Source organism: Caretta caretta, chromosome 1 (genome assembly GCF_965140235.1).
Source record: "Caretta caretta isolate rCarCar2 chromosome 1, rCarCar1.hap1, whole genome shotgun sequence".
In the NCBI taxonomy this organism is placed as follows: Eukaryota; Metazoa; Chordata; order Testudines; family Cheloniidae; genus Caretta; species Caretta caretta.
This window is the reverse complement of record NC_134206.1, coordinates 1,119,362-1,137,136: the sequence shown is the minus strand read 5'-3', so window position 1 is coordinate 1,137,136 and position 17,775 is coordinate 1,119,362. Positions and strand designations below refer to the sequence as shown.

Sequence of the window (17,775 nt, the reverse complement as noted above, 5' to 3'; positions counted from 1 at the left end):
ATAAAAATAATGAAAAGTAGTTACGTGACACACACAACACAAGGCCACACACATGACATACAGGACCAACTTACACTTAAAAACAAATGGTGCCAGAATGTTATTTATAACTATACAAAATAAGGCAAACAAAAAAACAAAATAAACAAAAGGGTTAAACATTTAAATAAGCAAGTTATTGCCTTGTTATTTAAAACTTTTAATAAAAATTGATAAAATTCATATAATTATTTGCAAAATTTGTTGTATTAATTTAGTAACAAGGAATTTTGCATTAATTTAAATTTAACATTATTTTAAAACTATGCTGTATGGAAGGAAGAAAAGGCCATGTTTTAAAGATTAGTTAGTGGTTAGGGTTAGAAGCAGAATGGGCATTTCTGTCACTTGGCAACACCAAGTTGGTGTTGGTCCTGCTGTCAGCCGGGCATTTTACTGGATGACATCCTGAAGTGTCGTCCAACCCTCATCTTCTATGACTCTGTGCTTCTTTGTCTCTTCTCTAAACGAAACAGTTCCAGATTTTTCAGTCCGTCTGCATCAGGCAGCCTCCCCCATTCTCAGAGCTTGTCTCAGAAATCCCCTTTCTCTCTGCTGTATCCTTTACATAGACTGAGCGATCAAAACTGAGCGCATGTCCAGACCATGTTATTCACTATCCCATTCCTTAGACATCTGAACATTGTCTTTGTTTTGGACACTTCTACAAATGAGCAGGTGTTTTTCAATGACACCAAATCACAGGAGCCAGTTAACCGCTCCCTCTGGTTAAATGGGGGGACCCTATTGAGGAATCTGGACTCTTGGGGCCCACGTTCCAAATTTAAGGACTTGGATAGAAAGTGGCTTGGAGTTCCTGGGCCAGGAAGAAGTGGGAGAAGGCAGCCAGCCTCCCCCATTTTTGCCCCCCTACTCGGTATTCTAGCTACTAGGCTATCCAGCCTCCAGGGACGCAGCCACAGGCCTACTGCATGGACTATCTAACCTGGCTTTCATTGCACTAAGGAACAATGATGGAAAGCCTATATCCACACTCATGTTTGATGATGGTGCCTATTACATTTTCCCACACCATGATGTGTAGGAATTAGTGACACATGGAGTAGGGTCAGTTATTCTGAATAATGAAAATGTCATTTTTTCAGTGTGTGAAGAGCGGCCAATCTGCTACACCCATTAGAACAGCCCCCAGTAGTGCATGTAGTGTCTCATATTCACATTGTCTCTCCATCCAGGCATTTGTACTGAGACCATTACCCTGGGCACGTACAGAAAGTCAAGGGAACATACAGTACAAACAGGAGACACCGTTCTGCCTCGGATTTGGATACCTTCTCCCCAACTCCATGTCAGATTCTAATGCAACCAACTTCACCAACCCCTCCACCTTCATCCTGCTGGGCATTCCTGGCCTGGAGACGGCCCACATCTGGATCTCCATCCCCTTCTGTGCCATTTATGCCATAGCCATCTTGGGGAACTTCACCATCCTATTTATTGTCAAGATGGAGCAGAGCCTTCATGAGCCCATGTACTATTTCCTCTGCATGCTGGCCGTCACCGACCTGGTTGTGTCCACGTCCACCCTGCCCAAAACACTGAGCATCTTCTGGTTCAATTCCAGGGAGATCGATTTCAGTGCCTGCCTCACCCAGATGTACTTCATTCAGTGCTTCTCAGTGATGGCATCTGGGATCATCGTGGCCATGGCGTTTGATCGCTATGTGGCCATCTGCCATCCCCTGAGACATTCCACCATCCTGACAAACCCTGTGGTGGCCACGATTGGCCTGGCCGTGGTGTTGCGTGGCTGCATGGTCGTACTGCCAACTCCCTTCCTGGCGAGGCGGTGGCCATATTGCAGAACCAACATCATCCCCCACTCGTACTGTGACGGCATGGCCGTGGTGAAGCTGGCCTGTGCTGACACCCATGTCAGTAGTTACTACGGCCTCTCTGTGACATTCTTGGTGATGGGTCTGGATGTGTTTTTTATCACCGTGTCCTATACCCAGATCCTCAGGGCCATCTTCAGCCTCCCCACAAAGGACACCAGGCTCAAGACTTTTAGGACCTGCAGCTCCCACCTCTGTGTCTTCTTAGCCTTTAGCGTCCCAGCTCTCTTTTCCATCCTCTCACACCGGTTTGGCCAGAATGTGCCCCTGCATTTCCATGTTCTCATGGCCAACATTTACCTCCTGGTGCCCCCCATGTTAAACCCCATCATCTACGGGTTGGGGACCAAACATATTCGGGACACGCTGCTCCAGCTCTTTACTTGTAAAGGGACCTAAAGTTTTCACTGGTCCTCTGTCTTTCAGGCCCAGCTCCAAACAGAGCTTGCTGGTGACATGGTGCTGGGCCCTCTTCACTAACACTACTGGGCACCACTGAGAGACATTAATCCCTTTCCTGAACTTATTGTGCAGGGTCAGTGTGTGACAAACTGGGGAATCGGTCTGTGTACAACTCATTGAGTTGTCACCTTTCTAATTGTTTGTTACTAGACCCCCAAGGCCCTTTTGCCACTCCTCTTCTACCAATGCCCTGCCTGGCTCTGCCTCTGCCACTCAAGGCCCTGTCCCTGTCACTTGCTCCTGTCTTACCCTCCCCTTGACAATCGCTGGACCTTCTCCCTCCTCCCCCCTTCCCCAGGTGCAAGGGAGACATTTAAGGTTTTGATATGGGTGACAATTTTAAACATGATACAAGGGACTATTTAGGCACTCAGAAACTCTAACTGTTTGGCAGATAACTTAGCCATTAGCTCACAGGAGCACTGCATCTAATTCCTATATAAAAGAATGAAAAATAAATAAATATTAGACCCACTCAGCTCTGGTACTAACATGTGCTGGCATCTTGGGGAAGGGAGGGGCAAGCAGGAGCAAGGGAGGAGAGATTTCAGGGGTGCACAGCGGGCCCACCACAGTCCCAGACTGCATGCCGGGGGGCTCTAGTCACATAGTATTGGAGACTTTTATGGATTGGCTTGTTATGGCCTTGTTTTGAGATGGGATTAGCTTGATTTTTGGCTTATTTAGAAAGTCGGGGTGTTTATTTACAGTGTGCAAGTTGGCATTAGTGAAATTAGGGTGTTACAGTGGGGGACAGATATATCTTGGGTCTATAGAAGAACATCAGAATCACCCTACTGAGTGAGACCAAGGGTCCATCAGACCCAGTATCCTGGTTTCCAACAGTGACCTATACCACGTGCCTCAGTTGGGATGAACAGAACAGGCAATCATCAGGTGATTCATCCCCTGTCACCCACTTCCAGGTTCTGGAAAACAGACCCTCGGGACATGCCGAACATGGTGTTGGATTCTCTTTTGTTTTAGCTTGTGAATTTTCCCTATGCTAAGAGGGAGTTTTATTCTTGTTTTCTGTAACTTTGAAGCTAAGCCTGGAGAAAGGTCCTCTGTGTTTAAATCTTTTATTACCCTGTAACTTTACATTCCATTCTTAGTTTACCGAGGTGATTCTTTTACTTTTTTTTTAAATAAAGAATCACCTCTGTAAACTCAGGATGGAAGGTAAACCAGCCAAACAGAGTGATCGGGGACTCCTTACTGACAAGAATAAACAGGTCTGTAACCAGAGCTGATCCAGAGAATAGAAGGGTGTGCTGTCATCCAGGTGCTAAGATACGGGATGTGGACCTGAGGTTGAAAAGGATCCTAAAGGGAGCAAGAAAGAATCCACTGATTATCCTTCATGTGGGAACAAATGATACGCCTAGATTCTCGCTAGAAAATATTAAGGGAGACTATGCTAGGCTGGGGAAGACGCTTAAGGAAATCGAGGCTCAGGTGATCTTCAGTGGGATTCTACCTGTTCCTAGAGAAGGGCAACAAAGGTGTGTCAAGATTATAACTATCAACAGATGGCTTAGACAGTGGTGCTATAAGGAGGGCTTTGGGATGTATGGCCACTTGGAGGCATTCATGGACAGAGGACAGTTCTCTCGCGATAGACTTCATCTGACTAGGGAAGGAAATAGACTTCTGGGATGGAAGCTGGCACAACTGATTAAGAGAGCTTTAAACTAGGAAATTGGGGGAGATGGCTGGGAGATGTCCAGTGTTAGAGAGAAGAAAAGGAGTACTTGTGGCACCTTAGAGACTACCCAATTTATTTGAGCATAAGCTTTCGTGAGCTACAGCTCACTTCATCGGATGCTCAAATAAATTGGTTAGTCTCCAAGGTGCCACAAGCCCTCCTTTTCTTTTTGCGAATACAGACTAAGATGGCTGTTACTCTGAAACCTATCATTATGCAAAATGTTAGAGAGCTTATTCCTTCACCCTCCCACTTCCCTGGTCCTTCTCGCATGAACAGAGAGCAACAATACCCGAAGTCCGAAGGTGCAAACAATTCGATGTTTATTGGGGTGAACTTCCAGGAAGCTTAAATACAAGTTCCTTTTTCCTTATTTTTGAATCCCAACTTACTTCCTGTTTGCCCCTAATTTATATAGTAATATTCTTAGCTATACCTTCACCAATCATTCTACTGAAATTTACCTAACCAATCCTAACATAGTGTAACATGATTAGCTAACCAATTATATCCCACCACCTTAATTAGTTTACACCCAGCAAAATTAATTATACAGCAGACAGGAACAATCACAGAACGAGACAGAGACCATGCCAATAAACAATAGCAGAGTGCGAACTATGATGACAAAACAATACAGAAGTGACACAACGACATCTATAAAAACATAAGTGTTTCCCAGCTGTGTCTATTGATAAGTGAGTTCTTACCAGACAGAAAACGATCAACCTAAATGTCCTTTTACATCTTCTAGGCTCTTCCCTTTCTCTGGAGGTGATAGATCGGATCCCCTTCCTAACAGCCCCAGATTGACTAGGTAGGAATGAGAGGAGGTGACCGGTCGCCTCCCAGCTTATGGCTGCCTCTGCTGCTTAGCCAAAGGCATTGGCCTAAGAACAGGGCCTCAGACTGTCAAAGTGAGAGAAGGCCCTTACACAGATTCTTTCTTGTGTACCTCTATTACTAGCTAAATGAAAAACATACACCTACATTCTTAAAGTACAGGCCTTTACATGCAGGCCTGAATATCTATATCCTAACATCTAGGTAATCTCCACACTGGATTTTAGCATTGAGAGGGAAGAAAACAAAGTAAGGAAGGATACAACCGTGGGTAGGAGAAAGGACATAAGGAGGAAGGGCAGTGTGGATACCAGCCTAATAGGTCATACTGGCTGCAGAATGTCCGTGCCTAATCGGGTAAAGAATGTGAGCGAGGCCAAACAGCAAAAATTAAGATGTTTGTACACCAATGCGAGGAGCCTAGGTAACAAAATGGAGGATCTAGAGCTACTGGTGCAGGAAGTGAAACCAGATATTCTAGGGATAACAGAAACATGGTGGAATAGTAGTCAGGACTGGACTACATGAAGGTTTAGGAAAGACCGAAATAAAAGTAAAGGTGGTGGAGTAGCATTGTCTATCAATGATGAGGTAGAATGTAAAGAAATAAGAAGCGATGGAATGGATAAGACAAAGTCCGTCTGGGCAAAAATCATATTGGGGAAGAAAACTACTAGATCCTCCCCTGTGATAGTGCTTGGGGTGTGCTATAGACCACCAGGATCTAATTTGGATATGGACAGAGCCCTCTTTAATGTTTTAATGAAGTAAATACTAATGGGAACTGTGTGATCATGGGAGACTTTAACTTCCCAGATTTAGACTGGAGGACAAGTGCTAGTAATAATAATAGGGCTCAGATGTTCCTAGATGCGATAGCTGATGGATTCCTTCATCAAGTAGTTGCTGAACAGACTAGACAGGTGTGACGTTATTGACATAATCTGGGACTGTATAGATCATTGTTGCTATCAAAGTCCTGTAGTGGCACCAAATCTTATATAAAGGGGTTCAACTGAGGTGTCTAAGACAAGATTATGGTTTGCTGGTTATGATTATGCTGTCTGTTTGCATGTATCAGTTTTGTAGTTGAAGTTATGAATATTGGCTCTATACTGTCTGTATTTCAAACTTGTGCTACGCTTCTGGGGAACACTCCAGACAAGTTGGTGTCAGCTCTGCCTAGCCTGCTGAATGGCCCATTAAGGACCATTAGCTACACCACTGACCCACTGAGAGAAGGCAGACACACCTGGGGACTCAGCCAGGTGTGCAGGGACATGCCTAAGGACAGAACTCTGAGGTGTTTCCAGGCCATGGGATGGGCAGCTTGTCCTTGGGACACAGACAGCAGAGACCACATGGCAAGAGACTATAAAAAGCTGCTGCAGCTCCTCCATTTGGTCTTCAGTCCTGCTTCCTACCTCTGGAGGGACTTTGCTACCCTGAAGCCCTGAAGCAAGGACTGAAAGACCCATCCCAGCTGTGGATGTTCTCCAGGGACGGGATTTGAACCTGCCGTTTATTCCATCACTGCTGCGAGCCTGAGCCAAGAACTTAGCCGTTACTGTATGTCATTGATTCCATGTAACCCATTCTAGCTCTCATCTCTATCCTTTTCCTTTTATGACTAAACCTTTACATTTTAGATTCGAAAGGATTGGCAACAGTGTGATTTGTGGGTAAGATCTGATTTGTATATTGACCTGGGTCTGGGGCTTGATCCTTTGGGATCGAGAGAACCTTTGTTCTTTTACTGGGGTATTTGGTTTTCATAACCATCTGTCCCCATAACGAGCGGCACTGGTGGTGATACTGGGAAATTGGAGTGTCTAAGGGAATTGCTTGTGTGACTTGTAGTTAGCCAGTGGGGTAAAACCAGAGTCTTCTCTGTTTGGCTGGTTGGGTTTGCCTTGGTGTGCATAGATACCCCAGCCTTGGGCTGTAACTTCCCTGCTTGAAGCAATTTCTCCTGAATTGGCACTCTCAGTTGGGTCCCGCCAGAACCAGCATCATTACACCGGGTATTTAGCTTCAGGGGATGTGGGCACACACATATAGGACCCCCATTTTTGGGATGCAAGATCACAGAATGTTGGCAAAAGGACAAAAGGACAGGTCAATTTAAGGATACCCCCCTAGAACAAACGAACCATTCTATTTCCAGGGCCTTGGATGGGTCAGTTGACAGTCACAACATTTATGAGGCCACTAATGGGTTGGGAGAGTATAGGTGTGAGCAGTTTTCATTAACCTAATAGTGTTTGTAGATGCATGATGGATGGATGTTCCTCCTCTGCTGTGGGAAACTGGGATGGAGGGACACTATTGTCAGGAACACTGTGTACACCCAGTTAAACGTTTTCATTGTACTGATATACGATGTTATAACCTGACCACTTGTGGATACTTCCTGCCTTCTATCTGTCCGGCACTGTCCCCTACCCAACCAGATGGCATTATTCAAGTAGGCCCCCACAAAGCACTTTTGCATGATAAGGATAAATACGATTTGTCCAATTTTTCGGCACCCTTGAAAATGTATGCTCAGACCACCCCAGCTCCCTGAAATGGCTTCAGGGCGAGCTACAGTTTCTAATTGCATCAGTATGCTATTCGGGCCCGCACAGCCAAAGGACAAAAAATAAGCTTTTTAAGTGATACTGGAGGATTCTTTGGAAGCACCAATTCTATACTAAATCCACTTAATCTAAACTCTAAAAGGTCATACAATTCTTGGCTCAAAGGCCAAATCAACCAAACCCTTAGACATACTAACACAGGTTTATCCTACGGAACTCTTAGGCAAGAGTTAATATTAAGTTAGCAGTGAGACAGAAACCCACGTAACTAAGAAGCAGAAACACCGGAAGCCCAAGGACTGACAACTGTAAACACTTGATCATAAAATCATAGAATATCAGGGTTGGAAAGGACCTCAGGAGGTCATCTAGTCCAACACCCTGCTCAAAGCAGGACCAAACCCCAACTAAATCATCCCAGCCCGGGTTTTGTCAAACCTGACCTTAAAAACCTCTCAGGAAGAAGATTCCACCACCTCCCTAGGGAACCCATTCCAGTGCTTCACCACCCTCCCTTGATAAACTTATATGGTCAAATGTCTATCCAATAACTCCAGAACAGAACAAACCCTCCCTTCACAGTCCTCTGGATATCTGTAAACACTCACCTCCACCCCACCCCTTCACCACAAGGTAGTCACAAATAATTGATGGAATCAAAACAGTTTGATGCCTATGTTCTGTTCCTGTCACTGTCATGTTAAGTGCGTTCTCTGTCTCTGAAACAATGTTTGTCTCTGTAAGAACAAGATAAATGCAAATGAAGTGATAAAAGAAAGGTATATAATTGGTCACTGTAACCCCACACCTTGGAAGCTGTTTAGCAGTCTTCCTGGTACCGTGAATAACCCCCCTTTCGTATTGTCTGTGCCTGCCTGACTCTTGGGAAAAAGAATCTCTTTGCTTCACCATAGGATGAATGGACGATAAGGTGGTTAGAAAGCTGGCTAGATTGTTGGGCTCAATGTTTAGTGATCAATGGCTCAATGTTGAGTTGGCAGCCGGTGTCAAGTGGAGTGCCCCAGGGGTCGGTCCTGGGGCCGGTTTTGTTCAATATCTTCATAAATGATCTGGAGGATCGTGTGGATTGCACTCTCAGCAAATTTGCGGATGATACTAAACTGGGAGGAGTGGTAGATACGCTGGAGGGCAGGGATAGGATACAGGACCTAGACAAATTGGAGGATTGGGCCAAAAGAAATCTGATGAGGTTCAATAAGGATAAGTGCAGGGTCCTGCACTTAGGACGAAAGAACCCAATGCACAGCTACAGACTAGGGACCGAATGGTTAGGCAGCAGTTCTGCGGAAAAGGACCTAGGGGTGACAGTGGACGAGAAGCTGGATATGAGTCAGCAGTGTGCCCTTGTTGCCAAGAAGGCCAATGGCATTCTGGGATGTATGAGTAGGGGCATAGCGAGCAGATCGAGGGACGTGATCATACCCCTCTATTCGACATTGGTGAGGCCTCATCTGGAGTACTGTGTCCAGTTTTGGGCCCCACACTACAAGAAGGATGTGGATAAATTGGAGAGAGTCCAGCGAAGGGCAACAAAAATGATTAGGGGTCTAGAACACATGACTTCTGAGGAGAGGCTGAGGGAACTGGGATTGTTTAGTCTGCAGAAGAGAAGAATGAGGGGGGATTTGATAGCTGCTTTCAACTACCTGAGAGGTGGTTCCAGAGAGGATGGTTCTAGACTATTCTCATTGGTAGAAGAGGACAGGACAAGGAGTAATGGTCTCAAGTTGCAGTGGGGGAGGTTTAGGTTGGATATTAGAATCATAGAATCATAGAATCATAGAATATCAGGGTTGGAAGGGACCCCAGAAGGTCATCTAGTCCAACCCCCTGCTCAAAGCAGGACCAATTCCCAGTTAAATCATCCCAGCCAGGGCTTTGTCAAGCCTGACCTTAAAAACCTCTAAGGAAGGAGATTCTACCACCTCCCTAGGTAACGCATTCCAGTGTTTCACCACCCTCATAGTGAAAAAGTTTTTCCTAATATCCAATCTAAACCTTCCCCGACTGCAGCTTGAGACCATTACTCCTCGTTCTGTCATCTGATACCATTGAGAACAGTCTAGAGCCATCCTCTTTGGAACCCCCTTTCAGGTAGTTGAAAACAGCTATCAAATCCCCCCTCATTCTTCTCTTCTGCAGGCTAAACAATCCCAGCTCCCTCAGCCTCTCCTCATAACTCATATGTTCCAGACCCCTAATCATTTTTGTTGCCCTTCGCTGGACTCTCTCCAATTTATCCACATCCTTCTTGAAGTGTGGGGCCCAAAACTGGACACAGTACTCCAGATGAGGCCTCACCAATGTCGAATAGAGGGGAACGATCACGTCCCTCGATCTGCTCGCTATGCCCCTACTTATACATCCCAAAATGCCATTGGCCTTCTTGGCAACAAGGGCACACTGCTGACTCATATCCAGCTTCTCGTCCACTGTCACCCCTAGGTCCTTTTCCGCAGAACTGCTGCCTAGCCATTCGGTCCCTAGTCTGTAGCTGTGCATTGGGTTCTTCCGTCCTAAGTGCAGGACCCTGCACTTATCCTTATTGAACCTCATCAGATTTCTTTTGGCCCAATCCTCCAATTTGTCTAGGTCCCTCTGTATCCTATCCCTCCCCTCCAGCGTATCTACCACTCCTCCCAGTTTAGTATCATCCGCAAATTTGCTGAGAGTGCAATCCACACGATCCTCCAGATCATTTATGAAGATATTGAACAAAACCGGCCCCAGGACCGACCCTTGGGGCACACCACTTGATACCGGCTGCCAACTAGACATGGAGCCATTGATCACTACCCGTTGAGCCCGACAATCTAGCCAGCTTTCTACCCACCTTGTAGTGCATTCATCCAGCCCATACTTCCTTAACTTGCTGACAAGAATACTGTGGGAGACCGTGTCAAAAGCTTTGCTAAAGTCAAGAAACAATACATCCACTGCTTTCCCTTCATCCACAGAACCAGTAATCTCATCATAGAAGGCGATTAGATTAGTCAGGCATGACCTTCCCTTGGTGAATCCATGCTGGCTGTTCCTGATCACTTTCCTCTCATGCAAGTGCTTCAGGATTGATTCTTTGAGGACCTGCTCCATGATTTTTCCAGGGACTGAAGTGAGGCTCACTGGCCTGTAGTTCCCAGGATCCTCCTTCTTCCCTTTTTTAAAGATTGGCACTACATTAGCCTTTTTCCAGTCATCCGGGACTTCCCCGGTTCGCCACGAGTTTTCAAAGATAATGGCCAATGGCTCTGCAATCACAGCCGCCAGTTCCTTCAGCACTCTCGGATGCAACTCGTCCGGCCCCATGGACTTGTGCACGTCCAGCTTTTCTAAAAAGTCCCTAACCACCTCTATCTCCACAGAGGGCTGGCCATCTCTTCCCCATTTTGTGATGCCCAGCGTAGCAGTCTGGGAGCTGACCTTGTTAGTGAAAACAGAGGCAAAAAAAGCATTGAGTACATTAGCTTTTTCCACATCCTCTGTCACTAGTTTGCCTCCCTCATTCAGTAAGGGGCCCACACATTCCTTGGCTTTCTTCTTGTTGCCAACATACCTGAAGAAACCCTTCTTGTTACTCTTGACATCTCTGGCTAGCTGCAGCTCCAGGTGCGTTTTGGCCCTCCTGATAACATTCCTACATGCCCGAGCAATATTTTTATACTCTTCCCTGGTCATATGTCCAACCTTCCACTTCTTGTAAGCTTCTTTTTTATGTTTAAGATCCGCTAAGATTTCACCATTAAGCCAAGCTGGTCGCCTGCCATATTTACTATTCTTTCGACTCATCGGGATGGTTTGTCCCTGTAACCTCAACAGGGATTCCTTGAAATACAGCCAGCTCTCCTGGACTCCTTTCCCCTTCAAGTTAGTCCCCCAGGGGATCCTGGCCATCCGTTCCCTGAGGGAGTCGAAGTCTGCTTTCCTGAAGTCCAGGGTCCGTATCGTGCTGCTTACCTTTCTTCCCTGTGTCAGGATCCTGAACTCAACCAACTCATGGTCACTGCCCCCCAGATTCCCATCCACTTTTGCTTCCCCCACTAATTCTACCCGGTTTGTGAGCAGCAGGTCAAGAAAAGCGCCCCCCCTAGTTGGCTCCTCGAGCACTTGCGCCAGGAAATTGTCCCCTACGCTTTCCAAAAACTTCCTGGATTGTCTATGCACCGCTGTATTGCTTTCCCAGCAGATATCAGGAAAATTAAAGTCACCCATGAGAATCAGGGCATGCGATCCAGTAGCTTCCGTGAGCTGCCGGAAGAAAGCCTCATCTACCTCATCCCCCTGGTCCGGTGGTCTATAGCAGACTCCCACCACTACATCACTCTTGTTGCACACACTTCTAAACTTAATCCAGAGACACTCAGGTCTTTCTGCAGTTTCGTACCGGAGCTCTGAGCAGTCATACTGCTCCCTTACATACAGTGCTACTCCCCCACCTTTTCTGCCCTGCCTGTCCTTCCTGAACAGTTTATAACCATCCATGACAGTACTCCAGTCATGTGAGTTATCCCACCAAGTCTCTGTTATTCCAATCACGTCATAGTTCCTTGACATCACCAGGACCTCCAGTTCTCCCTGCTTGTTTCCAAGGCTTTGTGCATTTGTATATAAGCACTTGAGATAACCTGTTGATCGCCCCTCATTCACAGTATGAGGCAGGAGCCCTCCCCTCACAGACATTCCTGCCTGTGCTTCCTCCCGGTATCCCGCTTTCCCACTTACCTCAGGGCTTTGGTCTCCTTCCCCCGGTGAACCTAGTTTAAAGCCCTCCTCACTAGGTTAGCCAGCCTGCTCGCGAAGATGCTCTTCCCTCTCTTCGTTAAGTGGAGCCCGTCTCTGCCTAGCACTCCTTCTTGGAACACCATCCCATGGTCGAAGAATCCAAAGCCTTCTCTCCGACACCACCTATGTAGCCATTCGTTGACTTCCACGATTCGACGCTCCCTACCTAGGCCTTTTCCTTCCACGGGGAGGATGGACGAGAACACCACTTTTTCACTATGAAAATTGTGAAAAACTAGTAGTGAAAAACTAGTGAAAAACTTTTTCACTATGAGGGTGGTGAAACACTGGAATGTGTTGCCTAGGGAGGTGGTGGAATTTCCTTCCTTAGAAGTTTTTAAGGTCAGGCTTGACAAAGCCCTGGCTGGGATGATTTAATTGGGGATTGGTCCTGCTTTTGAGCAGAGGGTTGGACTAGATGACGTCCTGAGATCCCTTCCAACCCTGATCTTCTCTGATTCTATGATTCTATGATCTGTCTCCAGATTTGTCTGTCTACTATCTACCCATCCATCTTGGGTATTTACAGGGTATCAGACCCTATGGAAATCTACGCACTATCCCTCATTTATTACTAATCATCTATAATTGTTAAATATATACAAATACACAGAGCAGCCAATTCCTGTCTCACTCAGCAGAGAGCCCAAGAGTTCTCATCTCCCTTTGGAAAGGGACTTTAATGACTGTTTACTCCTCAAGCTGGTTTAATAGCACAGAAGTGGAGACATGGAAACAGAGATATTGGCTAGAATGTATCAGGTCTTCAGTTGTTTACATCCAGATGTCGCTTTTCCCCGGGGGCTGAGTGTTCCCCATTGGGATTGCACAGAGCTATGTTATAGACGGTGCTCAGCCCTGTGTTGGCTCTCGGCGTGGGATGCTTCTGCAGATGCTGGGGTGAGAGAGGTGTGGGGCACGGCTACCTGAGGGAGATTCCCAGGGAAGACACTTCCGTCTCAAGATTCACAGGTACCATCTCTTGCTGCTCGACACACCCACTACAAGGTGGGCATGAAGAGAAAATAGGTTTGTTGTTCTTTCCGCACTACACAAGCATGAAGCATCCCAGGGCCCTTGCCACAGGGGATGAGTTCAGTCCAGTATCACTGGCCAAAATGTCTCTCCTTGCTGTGCACCCCCGCCCTCCCTGGCTGATGGCCTCCAGCCCTGAGGTGGCTGCATTTCAGTGGCCCAGGGGATCCTTCACGATGAAAGGTGTTAGTAGATGTTCAATACAAACCAGATTCTGAGGCTGCGCGGAGGCAAAGTTCCCCTTGGAGAAAGACCTGAGTAAAGACCTTCGGAGCCAGCTGAGTTTTAATACACAGAGACTGTCACCTCCTCCTCTTACCTGACTTTTATCGGCTGGAAAGCACGGAGGTGCTAGGGCTCCTCACTGGAACATAAATGCCTGATTGACTTTCTTTATCGATAAGTTTATAGGGATCAGACTCAGAGGGGATGATTAGATCATCCCATCTGACAAACTGTATAACACAGGGCATTGAATTTCCCCTAGTTACCCCAGTATTGAGCCCAATGAGTTGTGTGAGACTAAGATCTGCGGTAGACTAGGATTTTCCACCATTGAATCATAGAGGCACAGGCTGAGAAGGGACCACAAGTTTAACCCCCTGCCAAGATGCAGGATTTGTTGCGTCTAAACCATTCAAGACAGATAACTATCCAGCCTTCTTTGGAAAACCTCCAACAAAGGAGCTTCCACAAACTCCCGAGGCTTCTGCTCCACTGTCCTTCTGTTCGGGCAGTTAGAAAGGTTTTCCTGAAATTTCATCTAAACCTGCTATGCTGGCATTGGAAGCCATTGACTCTTTTCCTGCCCTCTCTGGTAGAACGATAGAATCATGGAAGATTAGGCTTCGAACAGTCTCAGGAGGTGAACTAGTCCAACCCCCTGCTCAAAGCCGGACCCATCCCCAACTAAATCATCCCAGCCAGGGCTTTGTGAAGCTGGGCCTTGAAAACCTCTAAGGAAGGAAATTCCACCACCTCCCTAGGTAACGCATTCCAGTGTTTCACCACCCTCCTAGTCAAATAGTCTTTCCTAATATCCAACCTAGACGTCCCCCACTGCAACTTGAGACCATTACTCCTCGTTCTGTCATCTGCTACCACTGAGAACAGCCAAGCTCCATCCTCTTTGGAACCCCCTTTCAGGTAGTTGAAAGCTGCTATCAAATCCCCCCTCACTCCTCTCTTCTGCAGACTAAACAATCCCAGTTCCCTCAGCCTCTCCTAATAAGTCATGTGCCCCAGCCCCCTTATAATTTTTGTTCCTCTGCGCTGGACCCTTTCCAATTTGTCCACATTCTTTCTGTAGTGGGGGACCCAAAACTGGATGCAGTACTCCAGATGTGGTCTCACCAGTGCTGAATAGAGGGGAATAATCACTTCCCTCGATCTGCTGGCAATGCCCCTACTAATACAGCCCAATATGCCATTGGCCTTCTTGGCAACAAGGGCACACTGCTGACTCATATCCAGCTTCTCGTCCACTGTAATCCCCAGGTCCTTTTCTGCAGAACTGCTGCCTAGCCACTAAGTCTCTAATCTGGAGCAGTGCATGGGATTCTTCCTTCCTAAGTGCAGGAGTCTGCCCTTGTCCTTGTTAAACCTCATCAGATTTCTTTTAGCCCTCTCAACGTTCCTTTCCCACTCTGAACTCTAGGTTACAGACATGGGGGCCTGCATGAAAACCTCCTAAACTTACTTTTTCCAGCTTAGGTTAAAACTTCCCCAAGGTACAAAATTATTTTACCCTTGGATTTCCATTGCCACCACCAAACTTTATCTGGGTTTACTGGGAAACGTGGTTTGGAGACTTCTTTCCCCCCAAAATCCTCCCAACCCTTGCACCCCACTTCCTGGGGAAGGTTTGGTAAAAATCCTCACCAATTTGCATAGGTGTCCACAGATCCAAAACCTTGGATCTTAGAAGAATGAAAAAGCATTCAGTTTTCTTACAAGAAGACTTTTAATAGAAGAAAAGGAATCACCTCTGTAAAATCAGGATAGTAGATACCTTACAGGGTAATTAGATTCAAAACATAGAGAACCCCTCTAGACAAAACCTTAAGTTACAAAAAAGACACACAGACAGGAATAGTCATTCTATTCAGCACAGTTCTTTTCTCAGCCATTTAAAGAAATCATAATCTAACACATACCTAGCTAGATTACTTACTAAATTCTAAGACTCCATTCCTGTTCTGTCCCCGGCAAAAGCATCATACTGACAGAGACCCTTTGTTTTTCTCCCTCCTCCCAGCTTTTGAAAGTATCTTGTCTCCTCATTGGTCATTTTGGTCAGGTGCCAGTAAGTTTACCTTTAGCTTCTTAACCCTTTACAGGTGAGAGGATTTTTCCTCTGGCCAGGAGGGATTTTAAAGGGGTTTACCCTTCCCTTTATATTTATGACAAGCCCAATCCTCCAATTTGTCTAGGTCACTCTGGACCCTATCCCGACCCTCCAGTGTATCTACCTCTCCCCACAGTTTAGTGTCATCTGCAAATTTGCTAAGGGGGTAATCCACGCCATCCTTCAGATCATTAATGAAGACGTTGAACAAAACCACCCCCCGGACTGATCTCTGGTGCACTGTGCTTGACACCGGTTGCCAACTAGACGTCAACCCTTTTTTTCACTGTCCATTGAGCATGACAATTTAGCCAGCTTTCTATCCACCTTATAGTCCATTCATCCAATCCATACTTTTTTAACTTGCTGGCAAGAATAGTGTTAGAGACCATATCAAAAGCTTTGCTAAAGTCAAGATAAATCATGTCCACTGCTTTCTCCATATCCACAGAGCCAGCTGGGCTTTCCTCTGTTCTTCTCCGCTGTAGTAGAGAGCCCATTCTTACCCATGGATTTCTCCCCATGAGAGTCTCCGTCTGACCATCCTTTTGATCAGATAAATAGATGAAGCTCTTTAAGTCTCTCACTATCTGGCATTTTCTGCAGCCTCCAATCCTTTTTTTGGCTCTTTTCTGCACCCTCCTGATTTTTCAGTCTCCTTTTTGAGATGTGGACCCCACAGCTGGACGCAGTCAGTTTCATCCAGGCCACATGCAGAGGTACAATCTTTCCATCGCTTCAGTTCACCACTCCCCCATTTATACATCCCAGGATCACATCAGTCCTTTTGGCCACAGCATCACACTTGGAGCTCACGGTGAGATGGTTGTTCACCGTGACCTCTAAATCCTTTTCAGGGTCCTTGCGTTGCATAATACAGTGATCTACTCTGTTGGTCAGGCCTGGGTTCTTTCCTAATGCAGAACAAAACTATTTCTACCAATGTCTCTAATGTTCCTTATCAATGTTCATAACTTCCGATTGATATTGATTGCTATCTGTTTTTTCCTTTTTCCCATTTGTTATATATTGCTTCCCCCACCCCACACCCAACCAATTGCCGACTTGATTTTGTCACTGAACTGGGTTTTTAACCAAAGCTGTTCACTTTCTTGACTGTAGAAAGGTGTCTTTTTAGCTATTTAATAAACTCTTCTTAACAGATTCCCGGTTTTCACTGCCATTTTTCTGTCTAAAGTTTTGCTCCCAATCAGTTTTTTCTCATAATTTCCATCAGCTCTGGGGAATTAGCTCCTCTGCAGCACTAAGTATCTTGAGAGATTACTGTGTGGGAACTGTTCTCTGTTTCTCCATTGGAATGTAATTAGCTGCAATCTTTAATCTTGTTCTCCTCTATCATCTGACCCCTTCTTAGTCTCTCTTCTAAACTAAAGAGTTCCAGACTTTTCAGTCTGTCCACCTCTGGCAGCCTCCCCCATTCTCAGCCTGTCTGGGAAACCTCCTTTCTAACTGCTATGTACTTATAGAGACTGGGTGACCAAACTGAGCACATGTGCAGAGCAGGTTATTCTCTATGCCATTCCTTAGGCATCTGAACATTGTCTTTGTTTGGGCCACTTCTGCGACTGAGCAGGTGTTTGTCAATGACACCGAGGGATTTTCCCTGTGGTGTGTTCTAATTGGGATGTTTTCCCTGGTCTACATTTTGGGAAAGGTTTGGTGGTTTTTGCACTTTCATGTTTTGAGTAACCGGGTATATGGGTAACGACCCACTAGAATGGCTATCTAGCCTGGCTCGTGTTTCCTGCTGGTGCCTATGAAGGTTTCCCACACCATGATGTGAAGGAAATATTGACACATGGAGCACCATGAAATATGGAATGGGCAGTATCTGGGTCAGTTCTTCAAAATTCATTTCTCTGAATAATGAAAATAATATTTTTCAGTGTGTGAAGAAGAGCACCCAATCTGCTTCACGCACGAAAACAGCCCCCAGTAGTGCATGTAGTGTCTCATATTCACATTGTCTCTTCATCCAGGAATTACCCTAGTGCCTGGGCACATACAGGAAGTCAGGGGAACGTACGGTACAAGCAGGAGACACCGTTCTGCCTCAGAGTTGGACACCTTCTCCCCTACTCC

The 17,775-nt window shown here is 46.0% G+C and overlaps 1 protein-coding gene across 1 annotated transcript; it reads left to right on the top strand.

Annotated features, from left to right (window-relative positions):
• The first annotated feature begins 1,346 nt into the window (after positions 1-1,346).
• On the top strand, positions 1,347-2,294 carry LOC125641494 (olfactory receptor 52R1-like). Its single transcript, XM_048861578.1, has one exon. It carries the CDS (start codon positions 1,347-1,349, stop codon positions 2,292-2,294), a length of 948 nt encoding a protein of 315 aa, XP_048717535.1.
• The last annotated feature ends 15,481 nt before the right edge of the window (positions 2,295-17,775 follow it).

What these genes read in the sequence shown, in the direction of transcription:
- LOC125641494 (XM_048861578.1), top strand. Translation starts at nt 1,347, where the DNA reads ATGTCAGATTCTAATGCAACCAACTTCACCAACCCCTCCACCTTCATC.